At 39.7% G+C, this 19,064-nt stretch overlaps 1 protein-coding gene across 3 annotated transcripts in view; it reads left to right on the forward strand.

The window, feature by feature from the left end:
* The window catches only part of dachs (unconventional myosin-IXb-like dachs), a 64,261-nt gene that overhangs the window by 38,991 nt on the left and 6,206 nt on the right, over positions 1-19,064 (forward strand). For all 3 annotated transcript variants that reach the window (XM_089731149.1, XM_089731150.1, XM_089731151.1), the window contains 8 exons: positions 12,657-12,905; positions 13,171-13,370; positions 15,353-15,691; positions 15,949-16,148; positions 16,217-17,077; positions 17,153-17,354; positions 18,188-18,412; positions 18,653-18,940. In XM_089731149.1, the coding sequence (XP_089587275.1) occupies positions 12,657-12,905; positions 13,171-13,370; positions 15,353-15,691; positions 15,949-16,148; positions 16,217-17,077; positions 17,153-17,354; positions 18,188-18,412; positions 18,653-18,940 (2,564 nt within the window). The remainder of the gene's footprint in view (positions 1-12,656; positions 12,906-13,170; positions 13,371-15,352; positions 15,692-15,948; positions 16,149-16,216; positions 17,078-17,152; positions 17,355-18,187; positions 18,413-18,652; positions 18,941-19,064) is intronic.

Genomic DNA, 19,064 nt, shown 5'->3' on the forward strand with positions numbered 1-19,064 from the left:
TCATTTACATTTAGATACGTGATTCATTGGCAAGGGTTCGCAGGAACATGACTAAGAGTTTATTATTTTCCTCGCGACCGACCTGATGTTCATAGATTGCTGGAACCCATTTAACCTATAGCGCCAATACCGTCCCATATTTTCCGAAATAGAATCGAAGCATTCCCAATACGAAACAGCGGTGCTTTCGTGACGATTTAATAAATTAAACTGAGTTTATTCTTGCTTTTTTTTTAATACAAAATCATTTAAGAAGACCAAATTATAGTTTAAACATCCGCATTGCTCACCCTAGGCAAGCCTATAGCATGACCTGTTAACATTTACTTCTTATTTACACGTCGGCTTTGAGATGAAGAATAATAATCTGATGAACAATAAAGTCCAAAAAGCATTTACAAAAAATTGAATATGGTTTGCATTTCATAAATTTATTTTTATATAAACACTAATATTTATGCATAAATAAATACACATAAAATGCCAAACACAAATGCATGCGTATATTTCAAATTGTTACGATTGTATAGTGACCATTTTTTCAGTTTCTATGTAAAAAAATTATTGCCCATGAACATAACTATTTATTAATCTGTGCCTTGAAGGCAGACGACCTTACGGCCACCTGATGGTGAGTGGTTACCGTCGCCCATGAATTTCAGCACTACCCAGGGGCAGAGCCAAGCCGCTACCTACCGTAAATATTGAAATATGATAATATTGTGAGCAATTCTTTCAATTTACGATCTAAAGAAAGTGTTTATCGAAGTACGATTTTCATATATTTAACAATAGACACGGAGACACGATTTCGGATTTCAGTTTACAATGAATAAAGATTCCACATCAAAACCCCTGCTGAATACGATCTTTTACAACTGACTTCGACACAGATCTCAGAGGACTACGTAATCAATCAATGACTAATACGAGGCGATCTTTACAATAATAAAAGAGAGTATAATTGAACAGTCAGTGTCAAAATAATTAATATAAAAAACGGCTAATTAATACGCGTTTGAAATGTGTTTTAATTCTACAGGAACTGCAATTAGAAATCAGAATTTAACCCTTAATAATATAAAAGCTATTGGTTATACATATTTTTACTCTAGTAACTGGATAATGATAGCAATTTAACGCGGAATCCTCTAATCACCACGTGGGCGTGGGAACGGCGGTGCTATCATACGGAAATAATAATATTAAATAAGTTTCGCGGGTTTGATTTTTTCATCACGGATGTCATTCGTAAACACGTGCTCCATACATATTTTCGTATTGGAAAGAGACTTATTTTCTCGGTTATTTTTTTGCCTACCTACGCTGGTAATATCGAGGGGCTATGTTAGCATCACCTCACCGTAGGCGAGCTCACGGGGCTCAGCTTGGCGAATTTGCTAATACTAGTCCTAGCAAGAGCAGTGCTTCGAAAAATCTACCACCGGATTTGGAATCGCGACCAACTCAGAAGATCCTGCGAGAAACTCAGTGGGCTCTTCCCCGAAAAGAATACGTTTGTGTTTGTGCAATTTGTACAGTACAGTATGGTCAATGATGACATTAAGCAAGATGCGTTCTCTGACTCGCATTCAATTAAAACGTCTATAACTTTTTTATTTCTTCACAGATATTGATTAGGCAATCGTCGATAGGTTGTATTTATTGTTAGCTATTTTATGGGATACATAAATATAATTAAATAAAATAAATTTTTTTTAGCTTCCGATTTTAGCTCATACTTTAATACACATTTCGAGGATTGCTACGTATGGTCTTGATTATTCAAAATAACCTCTTGTGAGTCCGCGCGGGTAGGTACCACCACCCTGCCTATTTCTGCCGTGAAGCAGTAATGCGTTTCGGTTTGAATGGTGGGGCAGCCGTTGTAACTATACTTGAGACCTTAGAACTTATATATCAAGGTGGGTAGCGCATTTACGGTGCGGATGTCTATGGGCTCCAGTAACCATTTAACACCAGGTGGGCTGTGAGCACGTTCACCCATCTAAGCAATAAAAAAAAGTATTTCCTATTGACATCTTAGCCTATAGGCAGTTTATTGGTAATCTTAATGGTATCAACGACAGTTAAGTTCAAATATTCCTCAGAGTTATGGTATAATCCAATTAAGCTTTTAATTAAACGACTTTTAATTAATATAAAAAATATACGCCCGACGGGTGCAGAGAATGTAACAAGGATGGCGCTCGCTTAGAAATTTTAATCGCGGAATCCGTAGTATGCTCATTGTATGTATTAGAAACGCCATGATTTATTATATATATGTACGTGTGGGTTCAGGTGTGAGTGTTGATGTTATTGAAGATAGTTCACGGTCCTCACATACAAGTAGAGTAGATAGAGTAGATTGCATGCGTAATTAAACTCCAATTTAAAATAAATGCCAGTGCAAAATATGAAATACAAAAGTATTATGAGAGATCTAATCACTAAAGCCTTGTTCGGACTAGGCGAGTATTTTAGTCGAGTACCGAGTAATTTGGTGGCTAAACTACTCGCTACTCGCCCGAAAAAATAGAACAAAATGGATTGACTTGACTAAATTATTTACTAACCTACTCGACTAAATTTTTGGTGCTCAGACACATTTAGCTACTAAATTACTCGGTACTCGACTAAAATACTCGCCTAGTCCGAACAAGGCTTTAGGAGTGATCTCTTGTAGACAAGTTAAGTTGAGTACTCGATGCGAAAATATATATAAGAAATGATACGAAAATCAAATCAATTTGAATTTATTTTGATTCTTCGGCTTCAAACTTCTGGACGCATTAAACGCTGCATTTGTCTTTCTTGTGTATACAATAGAATTTGTACCCTAATATAATTACAGCAAAGAATCTCGTGCACCGTTACAATTTTTTTTTGCTTAAACATTCCCGTAAGCAGGTTCTGTAGGCTAGATTAAAAAAAAACTATATTACATACGTTAAGTAAGTTAGTAGAAAATTGTTTTTATATTATGTTTTGAATGTGTACGTAAAGTTTTTTTATTGTATTGGTGGTTGGATGAGCTCACAGCCCATCTGGTGTTAAGTGGTTACCGGAGCCCATAGACATCTACAACGTAAATGCCGCCACGCACCTTGAGCTATAGGTTCTAAGGTCTCAGTATAGTTACAACGGCTGCCCCATTCTTCAAACGAAACGCATTACTGCTTCACGGCAGAAATAGGCGGGCTGGTGGTACCTACCTGGGCGGACTCACAAGATATTCTACTAGTAAAGAAACTAATTTCCTATTCAATTGAATTGAATTCCATCGTTGGCTTTATTTAAAAATATTCTTTAGCCCATATTTTTATACATGTACCTACTCTGCGTACAACTCAAACGTTAGTTTTTTTTTAAGGGATTTTATGACCTGGTAACTAAGACCTTTAGGTCAAGTCTTATTTTAATTTTAATGAAAACTGCACAATCACTTTATTGAAATGAAATGAAAAATGATAACATGAAGTGAAATGAAATTAAGTTGATTAATATGAAACATGGCATGGCATGAAATGAGATGAGATGATATGGGATGAAATATAATCTCAGTAAAATGGTGGTCATTTACTGAGACTTTTTCAGTGGAGGATCTCGAGAAATTACGTCCAGCGGCTTTGTTTTATTTTCCCACATTTGTGGACTTTCAAAGATACTAAACAGTTAATAAACCACCGTTGTTACACATTTAAACCTGAAGGAACACAAAATAGACAAAATAAAAGAAATGACACAATTTTACTCCTCGCGTTCCCACCAAAAAGTCCTCAGTTTTGTTATGATCTCATTGATAACCTCTAAACACATTTCTGTTTACAGCCCAAATCATGAAGGTGACCTTAAGCTTGAAAATTTTTAAGACTTATTTATCAATGCACACCGCGTCCGGACTTTTTTTAGAGAAATTGTACTAGTCCCCACTTCTCCTGGTGAAACTGGAAAGGCCTCCGGGCCACCAGTAATCTTTCCTTTATAACAAAAATAAAAAATAAAAAAGATATTGTACACAGGTTCTACAAAAATTAGAAATGATTTATTACAATGTCGGGTGACATTGAAAGATGAAAGGGATACCATTTCACAGGTAACATTTTTGAGCCAAGGGTTCCGTTTTTTTTTACGCCACTAATGATAACAATACATTGAAAACCAATAATATTTTCAATTAATTATTAAAAAATAACTACAGTGACTATTTAATGAAATTAAAATGAAATTAGTCCCTTAACAGCCAGCATTAACAGATTTGCGTGCTCTTGCTGTATAAGTGTGTATAATGTATTATAGATATACATACATACTGGACCTTTAGAATTGAAGTGGCTTAACTAAAAACCTTAAGAAAATTAGTTATAATATAAGAACGACTTGATATATAAACATGTATTCTACTTATCAGTTTACAAAATTATTATTTTTAAATTTAAATTTAATTTTAGTCTAGAAAAGGACACAGTACACTTACTGTGTCTTTTAAATCAAGTGTGCACTTTAAACTTTAAAGCATGCGCTTTAAGGTTTAAAGTATTAAATTTGAAACTGAAAAACTATAATAATTCTTCAATTGCATTACAGTTCAATAATTCTAGAGATGCGAAATGTCATATTTCAGTCTCTTATTCCCACAGTGCAGAATCCTATCTCGGTATTAGTAATTCGTAGCCGATTCTTTATTTATTTAAATATTTACGGTTTCTGCTGACGTGTTGAAAAAGTTTTTATTATTATTAATATTTTTTAGAAAACTTGAGCATTTCTGCTAAAAACAAATATTTCGCTTCAGTACGACCTAAAATATAATCGCGAATGACGTCTTGATGCTATCACGGAGCTCACGATTTTCCTCTCACCAAACGTTTATTCGTGTCACGTAAATATCAACTCTATCTCGTTTAAAATACAGCCTTCGAAATATACATAAATAATATTGTCAAATTATATTTTTGATAAGCCATATTCGTCCTTACGGAGTCGGGATAAACGTTATACGTGGGCTTAAAGTTTTCTGAGGCTTCTTAGGATTCCGAGCGGAGTCATTTTATTTTGCGATTGATGCGAGATGACCCGTGAACGATCGTTTGTATCTACGGGTAAGTATTTGTGTACAGTGGGGTTTATACGTCGGCTCGTCTTGAATCTGTTAGTCTTATCTGACTTTACTGTTAGTCGAGAAGCATTTGTGGAAATACCATAATTTATACGATAGTATTTTGTCAAACGATTTCTTTACTGGTGGTAGGACGTCTTGTGAGTCCGCACGGGTAGGTACCACCGCCCCGCTTATTTCTGCCGTGAAGCAGTAATGCGTTTCGGTTTGAAGGGAGGAACAGCCGTTGTGACTATACTGAGACCTTAGAACTTATATCTCAAGGTGTGTGGCGCATTTACGTAGTAGACGTCTATGGGCTCCAGTAACCACTTAACATCAGGTGGGCTGTGAGCTCGTCCACACGTCTAAGCAATAAAAAAAAATAAGAAAGGAGGAGGATCTATTTCCCAACATATTTGTTCCCTAATTTATGTTGTATTATGTACACATACATGTAAATCCCAGCAATAGACGACTGTTGATAAAACACTATAAATATCGTAACGAGAATGTCACCACTAACCTTCAAACTTTAGGTGGGACCTCTTGTGTCCGCACGGGTAGATACTACCAACCTGCCTATTTCTGGTGGATGGCGGTATTTACGCTGTAGATGTCTATGACCTTCGGTGACCACTTAACACTGGGTGGGCCGTGAGCTCCATACACCTAAGCAATAAAAAAACGATGATACGACTTAAGCACAGTCTAACCCATATAATTGAAAAACATGACTGCTTCGTGGCCACAATAAGCAGGGTGGTGGTATATACCTGCAGACTCACTATATGCTCAGCTGCCAGTATTTGAGAAATTTTCACTTGTGGTAGGACCTCGTGGGAGTCCGCACGGGTAGGTACCACCACCCCACCTATTTCCGCCGTGAAGCAGTAATGCGTTTCGGTTCGAAGGGTGGGTAGCCGTTGTAACTATACTGAGATCTTAGAACTTATATCTCGAGGTGGGTGGCGCATCTACGTTGTAGATGTCTATGGGCTCCAGTAACCACTTAACACCAGGTGGCCTGTGAGCTCGTCCATCCATCTAAGCAATAAAAAAAAAAAAAATGATAAATTCTGTGGTTTTCGTTTTACAAAATAAGTTTGTATCATAGGATATCAAACGCAATACGAGTACATTCACATGATTGCAAGTGTATGGAACGTTGTTACACTTAAGTGTGATTAGTGTGAGTTTTTTAACTTTCTCGATAGCGTCAAAGTTAACTAAAATTTGTATGGAGTAGTAATGTTTGCATACGTTTGCCAGTAGGGGCGCTGTTCCAACTCCATACAAATTTGAGTTAACTTTTCCGATATCGAGAACGTTAAAAAACTCGCACTGAGCACAGAGACAGTGATTCTTTTGTCCACGTGTTTCTTCTGGCCAATAATGATTACGTAAACATTACGTATTTTTAGGTAACGTTCGCTCGCACGAACTAAAATAATTTATTTTACGTAAACACATCACAATAGGAACTGCTCATGCGTCAAATTGTTTTTACTTTTTGTTCTTTTCCAGTTTCAAGGACCCAATTCTTTATTAGATGCGGATTTTTATTTTTTATTTTGAAATATTAATTAGTAAAACGCCATACATAACTCTGGCAATCGCGATATACAGTAAAAGCTCTTTATTCCCGGAGTACATGTTTCGTAAATATGCCGCGAATACAGAAACCGTGAATATGATATGGTAATTTACATACTCATATATGGGATCATAGGAATACGTTCCTCGGTGACAAAATAAAACGTACTTTAGGCAGAGTTGTAATAAAGTTTATTTTTCTTTTTTACTAGTGGAATTGACGACGCGCTTTCAAAGGCTATTTGGTTGGATACCTACATTTACGAATCATTTTCATCAATTTGTGTGTAGATCCGCGAATAAAGAAATATTTAGCCGCGAATATAGGAATCGGGACGCATTCTTTTAATCCGCGAATTTTGAGAGCAGGAATGAAGGAAGCGCCAATAATTATATTTTAGTGTATATTAAACTATTGGTCTTAGGAACTATCTGTATGCCATCTGTCGAATGCTGGTACGACAATCAGAGACCAACAGAAATGAGATTCTGACTCAGACGACGTTTATACTGTTTTAGTTGTTTTAATACCAACTAAACTCGCTTGCTAACCCCTAGTGCTTGAGCAGAAGTGCTGCGATTTTTTATCGCCAAAAAAATATTCGTAAATGAAATACTATCGGGCACGGCAGACCTAATCCCACAACAAAACTGGAATCTGATACGTACCAAGTCCAATTGTCAAAGGAATTTATGTCTATAGGCTTTGATAGCCTATAAACTGTTCACCTATCACCAAACTTAATAATTTTCATATGCTTTAATGTGACATGGCGTACAAGTTGTAACATGCATCGCGTGCTCTTTAGGCACGGCTAGCAAGCCAATGAAGCCTCGATTGAATCACTTAGCTTATTCATTTCGTGAATATTCTTCCTATTCCAACGCAATCTCTTTTTGTTAGATCGTTCGCGCTAAAATGGTCGGCGTAAGAATAAAATGTAAAATAAAACAAGCAGGCGCGTGATACGTAATTTTGTGTTTTCAATCAGTTATATGACTCTTGAAAAATTTAGATTGCTATCCCACAAATATGTGTGATTTCCCAAAATAAATATCCGCCAGTAGTAAATAAATGTAAGATATAAAGAACGAGTCGAAATTATATTCCTCATTATTTCGTTAAGTGACTTTCCCTACCTATTAGCTAAGAGGCTAGCTAGTTAAGAGATAAGAGGCCAGTCAAGCTTCTCGCGGACGGGTAGGTGAGCTCGCGGGCTCAACCTGTGAGAATTTGCTAACACTAACTCTAGCAAGAGCAGTGCTTCGCAGAATCTACCACCTGATCATAGTAGCGACCCACTGAGAAGATCCAGCGAGGAACTTAGTGGGCTGTGTTAAGGGATTAAGCGACGAAATTTGTTTATTCGTTGTACACCTAAATGAACTAAATAATCTGGATAAGTATAAATAAAGAGTTACAGCTTGCTTATTTCGTTAAAACGCCTCTCTTAACGGCAGCTCATTTAATTATGTTCTTGACGAGGCTGAAAAAGTCAGGTGTGCATGTGCGGAATGCGCTTTTACTTTCAGCGCAGCACATGGCGGCATCTTGACGCTCAACGCACGTGTAGACACATGCCGCTATTTCTAAATGCAATAGTTGCGCACAGTAATTACGTATCATTACATTAAGTCACCATATCGTTACGAAGTAAATAAATAAATTTATACGTATTTAGGACAGAAAATAGTTTTAGTCGTGCTGTTGATTTTGGCTATGCTAACAGAATAAATTATTAACCTAACTTGTATTTTTTTTTATTGCTTAGATGGGTGGACGAGCTCACAGCCCACCTGGTGTTAAGTGGTTACTGGAGCCCATAGACATCTACAATGTAAATGCGCCACCCACCTTGAGATATAAGTTCTAAGGTCTCAGTATAGTTACAACGGCTACCCCACCCTTCAAACCGAAACGCATTACTGCTTCACGGCAAAAATAGGCGGGGTGGTGGTACCAACCCGTGCGGACTCACAAGAGGTCCTACCACCAGTGATTACGCAAATTATAATTTTGCGGGTTTTGAGTTTTATTACACGATGTTATTCTTTCACCGTGGAAGTCAATCATGAACATTTGTTAAGTACGTATTTCATTAGAAAAATTGGTACCCGCCTGCGGGATTCGAACACCGGTGCGTCGCTTCATACGAATGCCCGGACGTCTTATCCTTTAGGCCACGACGACTTCAATACTGTATAGTACTTGTATAGTAATAATAATTGTTTTCTTTCAAAACTATCTTAAAAACATAGTCCCTGTGATGTCTTTCCTGTTCCTCGTGCAGATTGTCCATCGCCTTGTGTAGTTTTTTAATTAGTTAAAAGTAAAATAATGTGTTTATTGTATTGTATTTGAAAATCTTCGGTAACTGTTTTACTACTTATAGAGAAAATATGGCTTAGATTCCTCCCCAAATATATTTAATCATTACTGAATCTAGCGTAGTCAGTCAAAATCGAACGCAGTCAAATTTTATGAATTAAATATCCTCTAACTTACTGTAATTTATTTTTTTATTTTATTTATTTTGTACCAACATGTTATACAGTAGCACAGAACATTACAGGAATCATATACATTGATTTCACACTAAATGCTAACACAATTACAGGTGCCGACTGCGTGCATAAAAAAAAGCGGTTCATTATATAAAAAAAAAAAAACAAAAAAAAACTATATATAACATTACATGAAGACCTTAAATTATTACACATTTGCTACGAAATACGCTATTACATAATTGAAAAAACTCATCGAGCAAGGCTGTATGTAGACTTCTCGTCTAAAACTGTCAACAGTACCAGCAAAAACGTCCAGAGAATTTTTTGAGAACTTTTTTGTTAATGCATCTAGTACCTTCTTGTCGATACACCGACTTTAGTGACGTGTGTATTAGTGATCGCTTTAGTTTAACTAAATTTATAAACTGTTTACTGGCATCGTCATTAAAACTACAATCGGAATTTTCTCAATCTTATTTTGTGTCGAACAAGGCCGGCTAGTGCTAACTTTAGCTAACGGTAAATACAAATTATACATACCGGTTCAATATATAATGATGATTGCTATAGCTCTCAACGTGTTTAAATTACGAAGGGTTACTGCTTTTCATTCATTTGGTCACGTGGAGACTATTAAATGTAATTTCACATTAGAACGGTGTCTATGTACAGAGCTACAAGTTAAAATTGTCTTCTTTGTTTTGGAATTTTTAGTTTATTTATTTATTTATTTTCTTATTGCTTGGACGAGCTCACAGCCAACTTGGTGTTAAGTGGTTACTGGAGCCCATAGAAATCTACAACGTAAATGCGCCACCCACCTTGAGATATAAGTATAGTTATAATATTATTTATTATTAGTCTCGGTCTCGTAATATTTATTATATATAGTCTCTATTTATCTTGTAGATACATACCTTCACAAGCGTATGTTTTTCTAATATACATTACATTTTGTTTTTATTAAATTATCTAATTGTAAAATAATAAGGATATTTATTGGCTTCAAAATAATTAATGTCTTATGTTTTAAATTTTTTTATTGCTTAGGTTGGTGGACGAGCTCATAGCCCCACTTAGTTTTAAGTGGTTACCGGACGTATTATCTTATAGTATCTTATAGTTCTTATAGTACAACGTCTACTCCACCCTTCAAACCAAAACGCATTACTACTTTACAGCAGAAATAAGGCAAGGTGGTGGTACCTACTCATGCTAACTCACAAGACGTCCTACCATCACTAATTACTCAACTTATAATGTTTATTACAAGCTGTATTAAAAATACGATAAAAATACAGACTCCTGTTTATGTTAGGATTACTTGATTTGCATTCAGAACAACAAACTAAACGCTGCAACTAAATTGCTTTATACGTTTTTTTTTTATTGCTTAGATGGGTGGAACGAGCTCACAGCCCACCTGGTGTTAAGTGGTTACCGGAGCCCATAGACATCTACAACGCAAAGGCGCCACCCACCTTGAGCTATAAGTTCTAAGGTCTCAAATATAGTTACAACGGCTGCCCCACCCTTCAAACCGAAATGTATTACTGCTTCACGGTAGAAATAGGCAGGGCGGTGGTACCTACCCGCGCGGACTCACAAGAGGTCCTACCACCAGTATCGTTTATCACCTATGCATAATCCACGCCATTCTGAATTTCTCCGAAGCCAATATCTTTATTCTTTTGTACAATTAGATCATGTACTAAAATGTTAATTAAAAACATATGCTTATGCTAGGTGTTTGCAATGGAAGGATAGCAATTGGTTCGAAGGCCTTTCCACCTTCGTCAGATGGGTGAGCTAGCATGGGCTCAGCCAAGAGGGGCGGGGTCTGCGATCAGCTGACCAAGCCCTCCAAAGGTGACCTAACAGGTTGAGAGCGGCTTCGAGAATGCATCTACTTTCAGATCGGAATTGCGACCCGCTGAGAGGATTCGGCAGAAACTCAACGGGTGGATGTTATTATACGTGACCTATATCTAACTACATATATCTATCCGTGCAAGAGAATGTTTCAAAACATTTTGTAGTAACTTTAAGAGGTCCGATGAATTTTCAAAATGTTTAATACAATTATAATTTTTATTACTTTAAGATAATCGAGATTTAAAAAAAATATTAAATTATTTTGTTTGTTTGTTATTTAAGGTTGTTTTTTTAAACTACAATACAATATTACTCATACTATAATGACTTTTTGATATAATGTCTACGTTTCCCAGGTACGAATTTCTTAGAGTGCTTAGAATATTTTCCTTTTTACCAAAATTTAAGAATAAATCGTCTCGATTTTAATGATTAAACATAAAAACACACATATACAGTTGAGCATTCTCGAAATATTATGAAACTTTTCTGTAGTGTTTGGACACAAACATGCCCGAACCGGTTTGAATCCCGGCAGCCCTGCGGAATCCGACCGTATGATACAGTCCTGTTTCTCTACGCGGGTTCAGGCAAAATATTATTACTTATTAAAATCAAATTTTCGTTACAGATATATAAACGAAAACTCTATAAATAAAAATATAAAATTTTAACAAGTACAGAAATTCTATTTCGATAATAAAAAAAATTTGAACGTCATCAATGTAGTCTAAGTAAATGAAATATGTATTATTAAGAATAACTTAAAAATTAATAACATTAGAAGCACCAGGTTGAAAAGTAAAAAAAGAAAAATCACTATAGTTTCGCCTAGAAAAGTTTTGAGGTACTTAACACAAAAAAAAAATAGTCGAGTTTAGAACTTCTTTCTTGTAGACGGTTAAGAAAATTAAAACAAATTATTAACCCTTTTTAGGTTTCATGGAATACAACTAAATCGTTTTACCATTTTATTTAACACCCCTTATTGGAAGTAATTTGTTTTGGCACGATACAATTGATTTTTGCTTTCTGTATTTTGTATCTTCCACGGTTATTACCCTAAGGATTTGTATAAAATCAACTCGACATCGTCTTTGTATCAAGGCACATTAAACAAAGACGATTTGACGGACAAAGTCCTTACACTAAAAGATTTTACAGTTCTATTTTTTTTATCTTACCTATACTGATAGCCTTGAGAGGCTATGTCAGCGTAACCTAACAAGTAGATGAGCTCACAGGGCTCAAACCTGACGAAGTTGCTAACACTAGCCATAGCAAGAGCAGTGCTTCGCAGAATCTACTACCGGAACGGAAACGCGACCCACTGAGAAGATCCGACGAGAAACTCAGTCTGTGTCTGTGGGTTAGTTTACTCGCCGAGCCCTTCGTCGCAAGCGACGGGTTCGACGAGAACAGTGACCGGTGTTTGGGGTAGCTAAAAACTCCGTTAGTGGATCGGGAGGATCCGAAATGACGTGTTTTGGGCGACGTCGACTGTTTCCCATTCGGTCCGCCGGGAATGAACAGTTTTCATTTCTGTTACATAACCAAATGACTATGTTTGTTGTAGACGCGTCGTCATCGAACGAGGCGGTGCACCTGCAGCGACGGCTGCTGAGTCTGAGCTCGGAGCTGGTGACGCTCCGCAACCACTTGCACGTGGGAGCGGCTGGGGGGGCGGCTGCCGGGGCGGCCCCTACTGCCGGCACTAGCACCGGACAACCCGCCGTCCCGCCGAGAGCGCCGCACTTATTACCACCGCCGCCGCACGCCGCACAACCGCCCGCCCCACCGCTTCACCCCTTGCCACCTCCTCCTGGTAATATTGCTGTAGATGAGATCAGGGACCACCATGTTTCAGGTCACACACAGCACGGCGTGAACACCGCCGCCCATATTGAAACATTAGGTCGAAGTCTCTGTTATATTTTTTATTTATTTATTGCATTGATGGGCGGACGAGCTTACGGTCCACCTGATGTTAAGTGATTACCGGGGTCCATAGACATCTACAACATAAATGCTGCCGCCCACCCTGAGGTATAAGTTAAGATAATTTAATGAGTACAAATTTTTGAATGTAGAAACGCGATGGCGGAACGTTCCGGCCGCCCCACCACAAGCGAGCGCGGGCCCCACTCCCACGAGTGGGACGAGCGGTGCGAGCGGAGTGAGCGGTCTAAGCGCAAGCGACGTGGAGGACCTCATACATCTAAGAGGACCGCTCACAGAAGACGCGGTCGTTAGAGCGTTGCAGGCGAGATTCTATCACAATAAGTTTTATGTAAGTTTTCTACACACATCATTTAAAGCTTCAACCTATTTCTGCCGTGAAGCAGTAATGCGTTTCGGTTTGAAGGGTGGGGCAGCCGTTGTGACTATACTGAGACCTTAGAACTATATCTCAAGGTGGGTGGTGAATTTATGTTGTAGATGTCTATAGGCTCCAGTAACCACTTAACATCAGGTGGGTTGTGAGCTCGTCCATCTATCTAAGCAATAAAAAATAATAATCATAGACTGTAAATAATTAAAACGGCGAATTATAAAAATCTTATTACTTGACACTGGCTAATGCACAAACCGTGCCGGAAGAAATAGAAAAGAAGAAGAAAAACCAAAGAGTTTTACATAATAAAGGTTTTCCTTTAAATAAATATGTATTAATAGTAGATTTTAAAACGGTGGGTTAAATCGAGTAACGGAGATACTACGCGCGTATGTTGAATGTGCTGAGCGACAGCGCTGCGCAGGTGTGCTTGTCCGGTTCGGTTGTCGGAGATCGTGCAGGTAAATTGTGCCCGGTCGAGTCTCGAAACAGCTATTACGAACGTCGACCCATTTAATGCGAAGCCGGGCTTCGTTGTGTAGTTCTATTCAAAATACGCTTGTTTGTCAACGTAATCTATACAAATTAAAAATCTACAGTGGTTTTTACGGATGTTCCGTTATAACTACTGAACCGTGCATCCGATTGACTTGAAACTTGGTATCCATGTAGAAAATACATGTACTTAATGGATAGGCTAATATTTATATGAGTGTTAGACTTCCTATACCAGTTGCGTTGGCGTTCATGATGAGAATCTTTGTGGGGGTGAGAAATAATAATGTTAATTTTAAATGCCCAGCGAAGCGGACGGGTATAGCTAGTATATTATAAAACTATAAAATGAAATATTCCCATATCGTAGAACATAACAAAAAAGTTATAGTTAAGTTATATAAAATAATTATAACGCACTTCACATAGTTTCTTAATTCGGGGCGTATATTTTAATTTTAATATATAACCTTAAATAATTACTATTTACCGTTCCACGTATGAACACAAATATAGATATTAATATAAATAAAAGGATACGTTAAAATAAAAGCTTTATTTTTATAATTTACACGACTTTTAAGTGACTCGTTGGTGTAGTAGTTAGCGGCCCTGACAGTTGCGCAGAGGGGTTCGATTCCCACATAGGTCAAACATTCGTGTGATGAACAGGTTTGTTTGCTCTTGGTCTGGGTGTTTATTATCTATATATTTAAAGTTATATAAGTATTCCCGAGCGCTATGACAATCCTTCTTGAAACGAGACTTCCGGAAAGTCCTTAATGGTAGGCAGCGGCGTGGCTCTGCTCCTGGCATTGCTGATGTATATTAGAGACGGTAACCCCTCACCATCACGTGGGCCGTATGCTCGTCTGCATACAAAGGCACACAGGGAACCCTAATCGAAGGCGGGATGACCGTGCGTGATTTGTTTTCAGTTATTAATTATTATTAGAATAGCACAATCTATACTAATATTATAAAGAGGAAAGATTTGTTTGTTTGTTTGTTTCGAATAGGCTCCGAAACTACTGGACCGATTTGAAAAATTCTTTTTCCATTAGAAGCCGACATTGTCCCTGATGAACATAGGCTACTTTTTTTTTTTTAAATTTTTTTTTTTTTTTTGGTTTCATGTGTGTTTTAATGTTTCCGAAGCGAAGCGAGGGCGGGTCGCTAGTATTAAATATGTCAGTTAAAACAATATCATTTTTTTACGAGCAAAACACTTAGTCGTTTAGGACCGCGAAATTGTGGTGTATTCGAAACATCGGAAGTAACTACTTTACTTAAGAAATTACTAAATTACATTTAGCTTTACCTAACTATTTGACTATGTTTCGAACTGTGCCAAACATCCAATTGCGTTTCATGTGAAATGTTTTACATGTGTAAATGAATCGATGTGCTTAATTTAACTCGTAATTCTCAATCTATTACAGACGATGATCGGACCAATCCTCATCGCGGTAAATCCATACACGGACACCTGTAACGCATTAACGTTGACTGCGGCCCGCGCCCACCGGCCCGAGCTAGCCCGACTGGTTCACGACGCCGTGAGGCACCAGGCGGACTCAGGGTACCCTCAGGCGATCATTCTCTCAGGGGTATCTGGCTCAGGGAAGACGTACGCGTCAATGGTGTTGTTGAGGAGGCTCTTCGACGTGGCCGGTGGAGGCCCCGAAACGGATGCGTTCAAGCATCTCGCGGCGGCTTTTACTGTGCTGAGGGCTTTGGGCACGGCCGCCACACCGGCTAATGCGCATTCGTCCCGTATAGTAAGTATTACCAAAACGGTAGGCAGCCGCTTGGCTCTCCCCCTAGCATTGCTGAAGTCCATGGGCAACGATAACTACTCACCATCAGTTGGGCCGTACGCTCGTCTGCCTATTACAGCAACAAAAAAATAAAATCATACATAATTTTATGTATAGTATAGATTGAAAACGGTACAGAAAGTTCTTAATTGCTTTATTATATAAAATTTAAAGTTCGCAGGAGTCACGTAGTAATAGAAACTGGAATTTGTTTCCAGGGACATTTCATCGAGGTCCAAGTAACCGACGGAGCCTTGTATCGTACAAAGATCCACTGTTACTTCCTCGACCAGACCAGAGTGGTCCGCCCTCCAGCTGGCGAACGAAACTATCACATCTTCTACCAGATGCTGGCCGGACTCACACCCGACGAGCGATCGCAACTTCATCTTGAAGGTTATTCCGCTCAGGACTTAAGGCAAGTATACTCTTTTTTTTTTATTAATTCGTTTTTAAATATCCGTTAATAAGATTTTAATTTTACAGGTATCTAGCATCCCCCCATCACCGTAGAGCAGAGCCAGAAGATGCTGCAAGATTCCATGCGTGGAAAACCTGTCTCGTTATTCTCGGTATACCGTTCCTTGACGTAGTACGAGTTTTAGCGGCTGTCCTATTACTTGGCAACGTTCAGTTCGTTGAGAGCGCTGAAGGTGGGGCCGAGCCAGCCGGCGAAGCAGAACTAGCAGCGGCCGCGGCTCTGCTAGGAGTTGCAGCGCCGGCATTGTTACGAGGCTTGGCAATGCGGGCTCCACCTCGGACTTCATCTGCGCGATCGGTGCGTGTACCAGCCACTCCAGCGGCGGCTTCATCAGCGCGCGATGCACTGGCCAAAGCATTGTATTGCCGAACAGTGGCGACTATAGTGCGCAGAGCCAATTCGTTGAAACGCTTAGGATCTACTTTAGGAACGCTTTCGTCGGATTCAACTGAATCGGTGCACGCGCAAGAAGCACGGCGAGCGTCATCTGCAGGCGGGTCTCGAGCGGGCGCTCGTTCTATGGCTGCGCTGAATGACGCCGTACGACATGCCACTGATGGGTTCGTGGGGATATTGGACATGTTCGGTTTCGAGGACGCAGCCCCGAGTCGACTGGAGCACCTGTGCGTCAATCTGTGCGCAGAAACAATGCAACACTTTTATAATACGCACGTGTTCAAATCTGCCGCTGAATCTTGTCGCGAGGAAGGTGTGGCATGTCCGCTCGAAGTGGAATACGTGGACAATGTGCCGTGTATTGATTTGGTGTCATCCTTGCGAGGCGGACTGCTTGCTGCACTGGACGCAGAATGTGGAGCCCGTGGTACTCCAGAACAATACGTAGTGCGTATTAAAACAGCACACAGGTAAATTCATTACTAATCTGTTTTCATATTTAGGGTCATAATTTCACATCCCTACGTAGTATCCTTTGATCACAGAGGTCATCCACGACTGGCGGAGGCTCGTCCACCGCACCCTCGAAGGTTTGCAGTGCGGCATTATGCTGGTGAAGTGGCATACGACACGGTGGACTTCTTGGAAGCTAATCGCGACGCCGTCCCTGACGACCTCCTTGCCGCCTTCGAAACTGGAACCTGTGAATTTGGTTTTGCTACACATCTTTTCGGGGCTGAACTTAAAGTAAGCACTTAATTAAATACAATCATAATCATAAAATCACCTTTACTTTGTATCACTTTTCTGGGACAAACTATGTAATGCCTAATAGTTTGTGCCAGAACATATCATATCATAGTTTGTCGCGTGCCTACTAGCAGAGCGGAAGAGGCGATTAACGACAGAATTCTCTGGGGCGGGTCACCGAGTGGGATGAACTGAATTTTGTTCAGTTATGCATGCAGTATTACACATTCACTGTGAAGAAAAGACTTTCATCATAGCGCTGCAATTTAAATGATTATCCCTGCAACCTTCCGCGAGTGTAGGGGTTCTTGGGGTCGATGTTTTGAACGGTATTCAGTATCGGAGTCATATGGAAGCCAAAGCCAAATTGACCACTAACATTTTAAGTGTCAACAAAGCGAAGTGGTATTTCACGCCTGGACAAAGACTGGTGCTTTATAAATCACAAGGCCTGGCAATACGTGGAATACTGCCCTCCTCTGGGTTGGGATCCCCGAGTACACACTACTTCCATTTGACTCCATAAGAATTCGAACGGCCCTCGTTCGGATTGTCGATATCCCTGGCCTCACGGATCGCTTGGTGCCTCTGGGACGGTCTCTGGAATAAACTCTATGGTGTTTCCCGAGCACTATGACATATCCTTGTTCAGACTGGGCTTCCAAAAAGTAAAATAAAAGAATTAAATTTTTTCAAACCAAAACCATTGATTACAAGTCGGATATTACTTAAAATAGTGTTTGAATGTCAAAATATGAATATCCGGTTTAGAAATCAATGCCGAATATTAGAAGCATGGCGTTTTAATTTTGTTTATATGTCTGTCGTAGGCCATGGCAGCACAAGGCGGGGCAGCGAACTCTGGGGGTGGATTCTTCCGTGCGTCCCCCACAGTTGCTGCAGAAGCAGGCTCGACACTCACACAAGACTTCCACACGCGTCTCGACAACTTGCTCCGTACGCTCGTGCACGCTCGCCCGCACTTCGTGCGCTGTTTGCGGGCTAACTCTACGGAAACACCAATGCTCTTTGAAAGGACGACTGTAGCGCGACAGGTGAGAACTAGCGATAAAGGCGTCACCTGTTTGATACCGAGCTAAGCTTGATATTTTGGAACGACATAGATAGAACATCAATAATGATTTTAATACTCGCTTTGACACCCACTTCTGTCATTTTTGTCTCGCATACAACACAAAACTTCAATTTACGACTTTGGTGGTTTCAAGTCGTAATAGTATTTTCATTATTTGATAGACTCCAAATAGCCTCAGTTATTAAATTAATATTGACAGGTCCGTGCACTACAAATATTAGAAACGACGCAGCTAATGGCCAGTGGGTACCCGCACCGGATGCGTTTCCGTGCGTTCAGCGGACGGTACAGGGCACTGTGCCGCGGCGCGGGGGGCGGGGCGAGCGCGGGGGCCGCGGGGAGCGTGGCGGGCGCGGAGGGAGAGGCGTGCGGGCGGGTACTGAGGGCAGTGCAGGCTGCGGCCGCTCCACCAGCCCCCGCCTCCCCTGCCGCAGTACGGTGGGCGCTTGGAAAGAGACACGTCTTCCTCAGTGAGGGGATGCGGCAGGTTTGTTATATTTTTTATGTAAGCTTGTAAGTGCCCACAGTAGAACCACGTCAGAAGAAGTGTTTGGTAATAGTTTGTCTGGCTGTAATACCCAGAAAATAAAAATATACGGCACCGATGTCCT

Source organism: Bombyx mandarina, chromosome 11 (genome assembly GCF_030267445.1).
Source record: "Bombyx mandarina strain Sakado chromosome 11, ASM3026744v2".
NCBI lineage: Eukaryota > Metazoa > Arthropoda > Insecta > Lepidoptera > Bombycidae > Bombyx > Bombyx mandarina.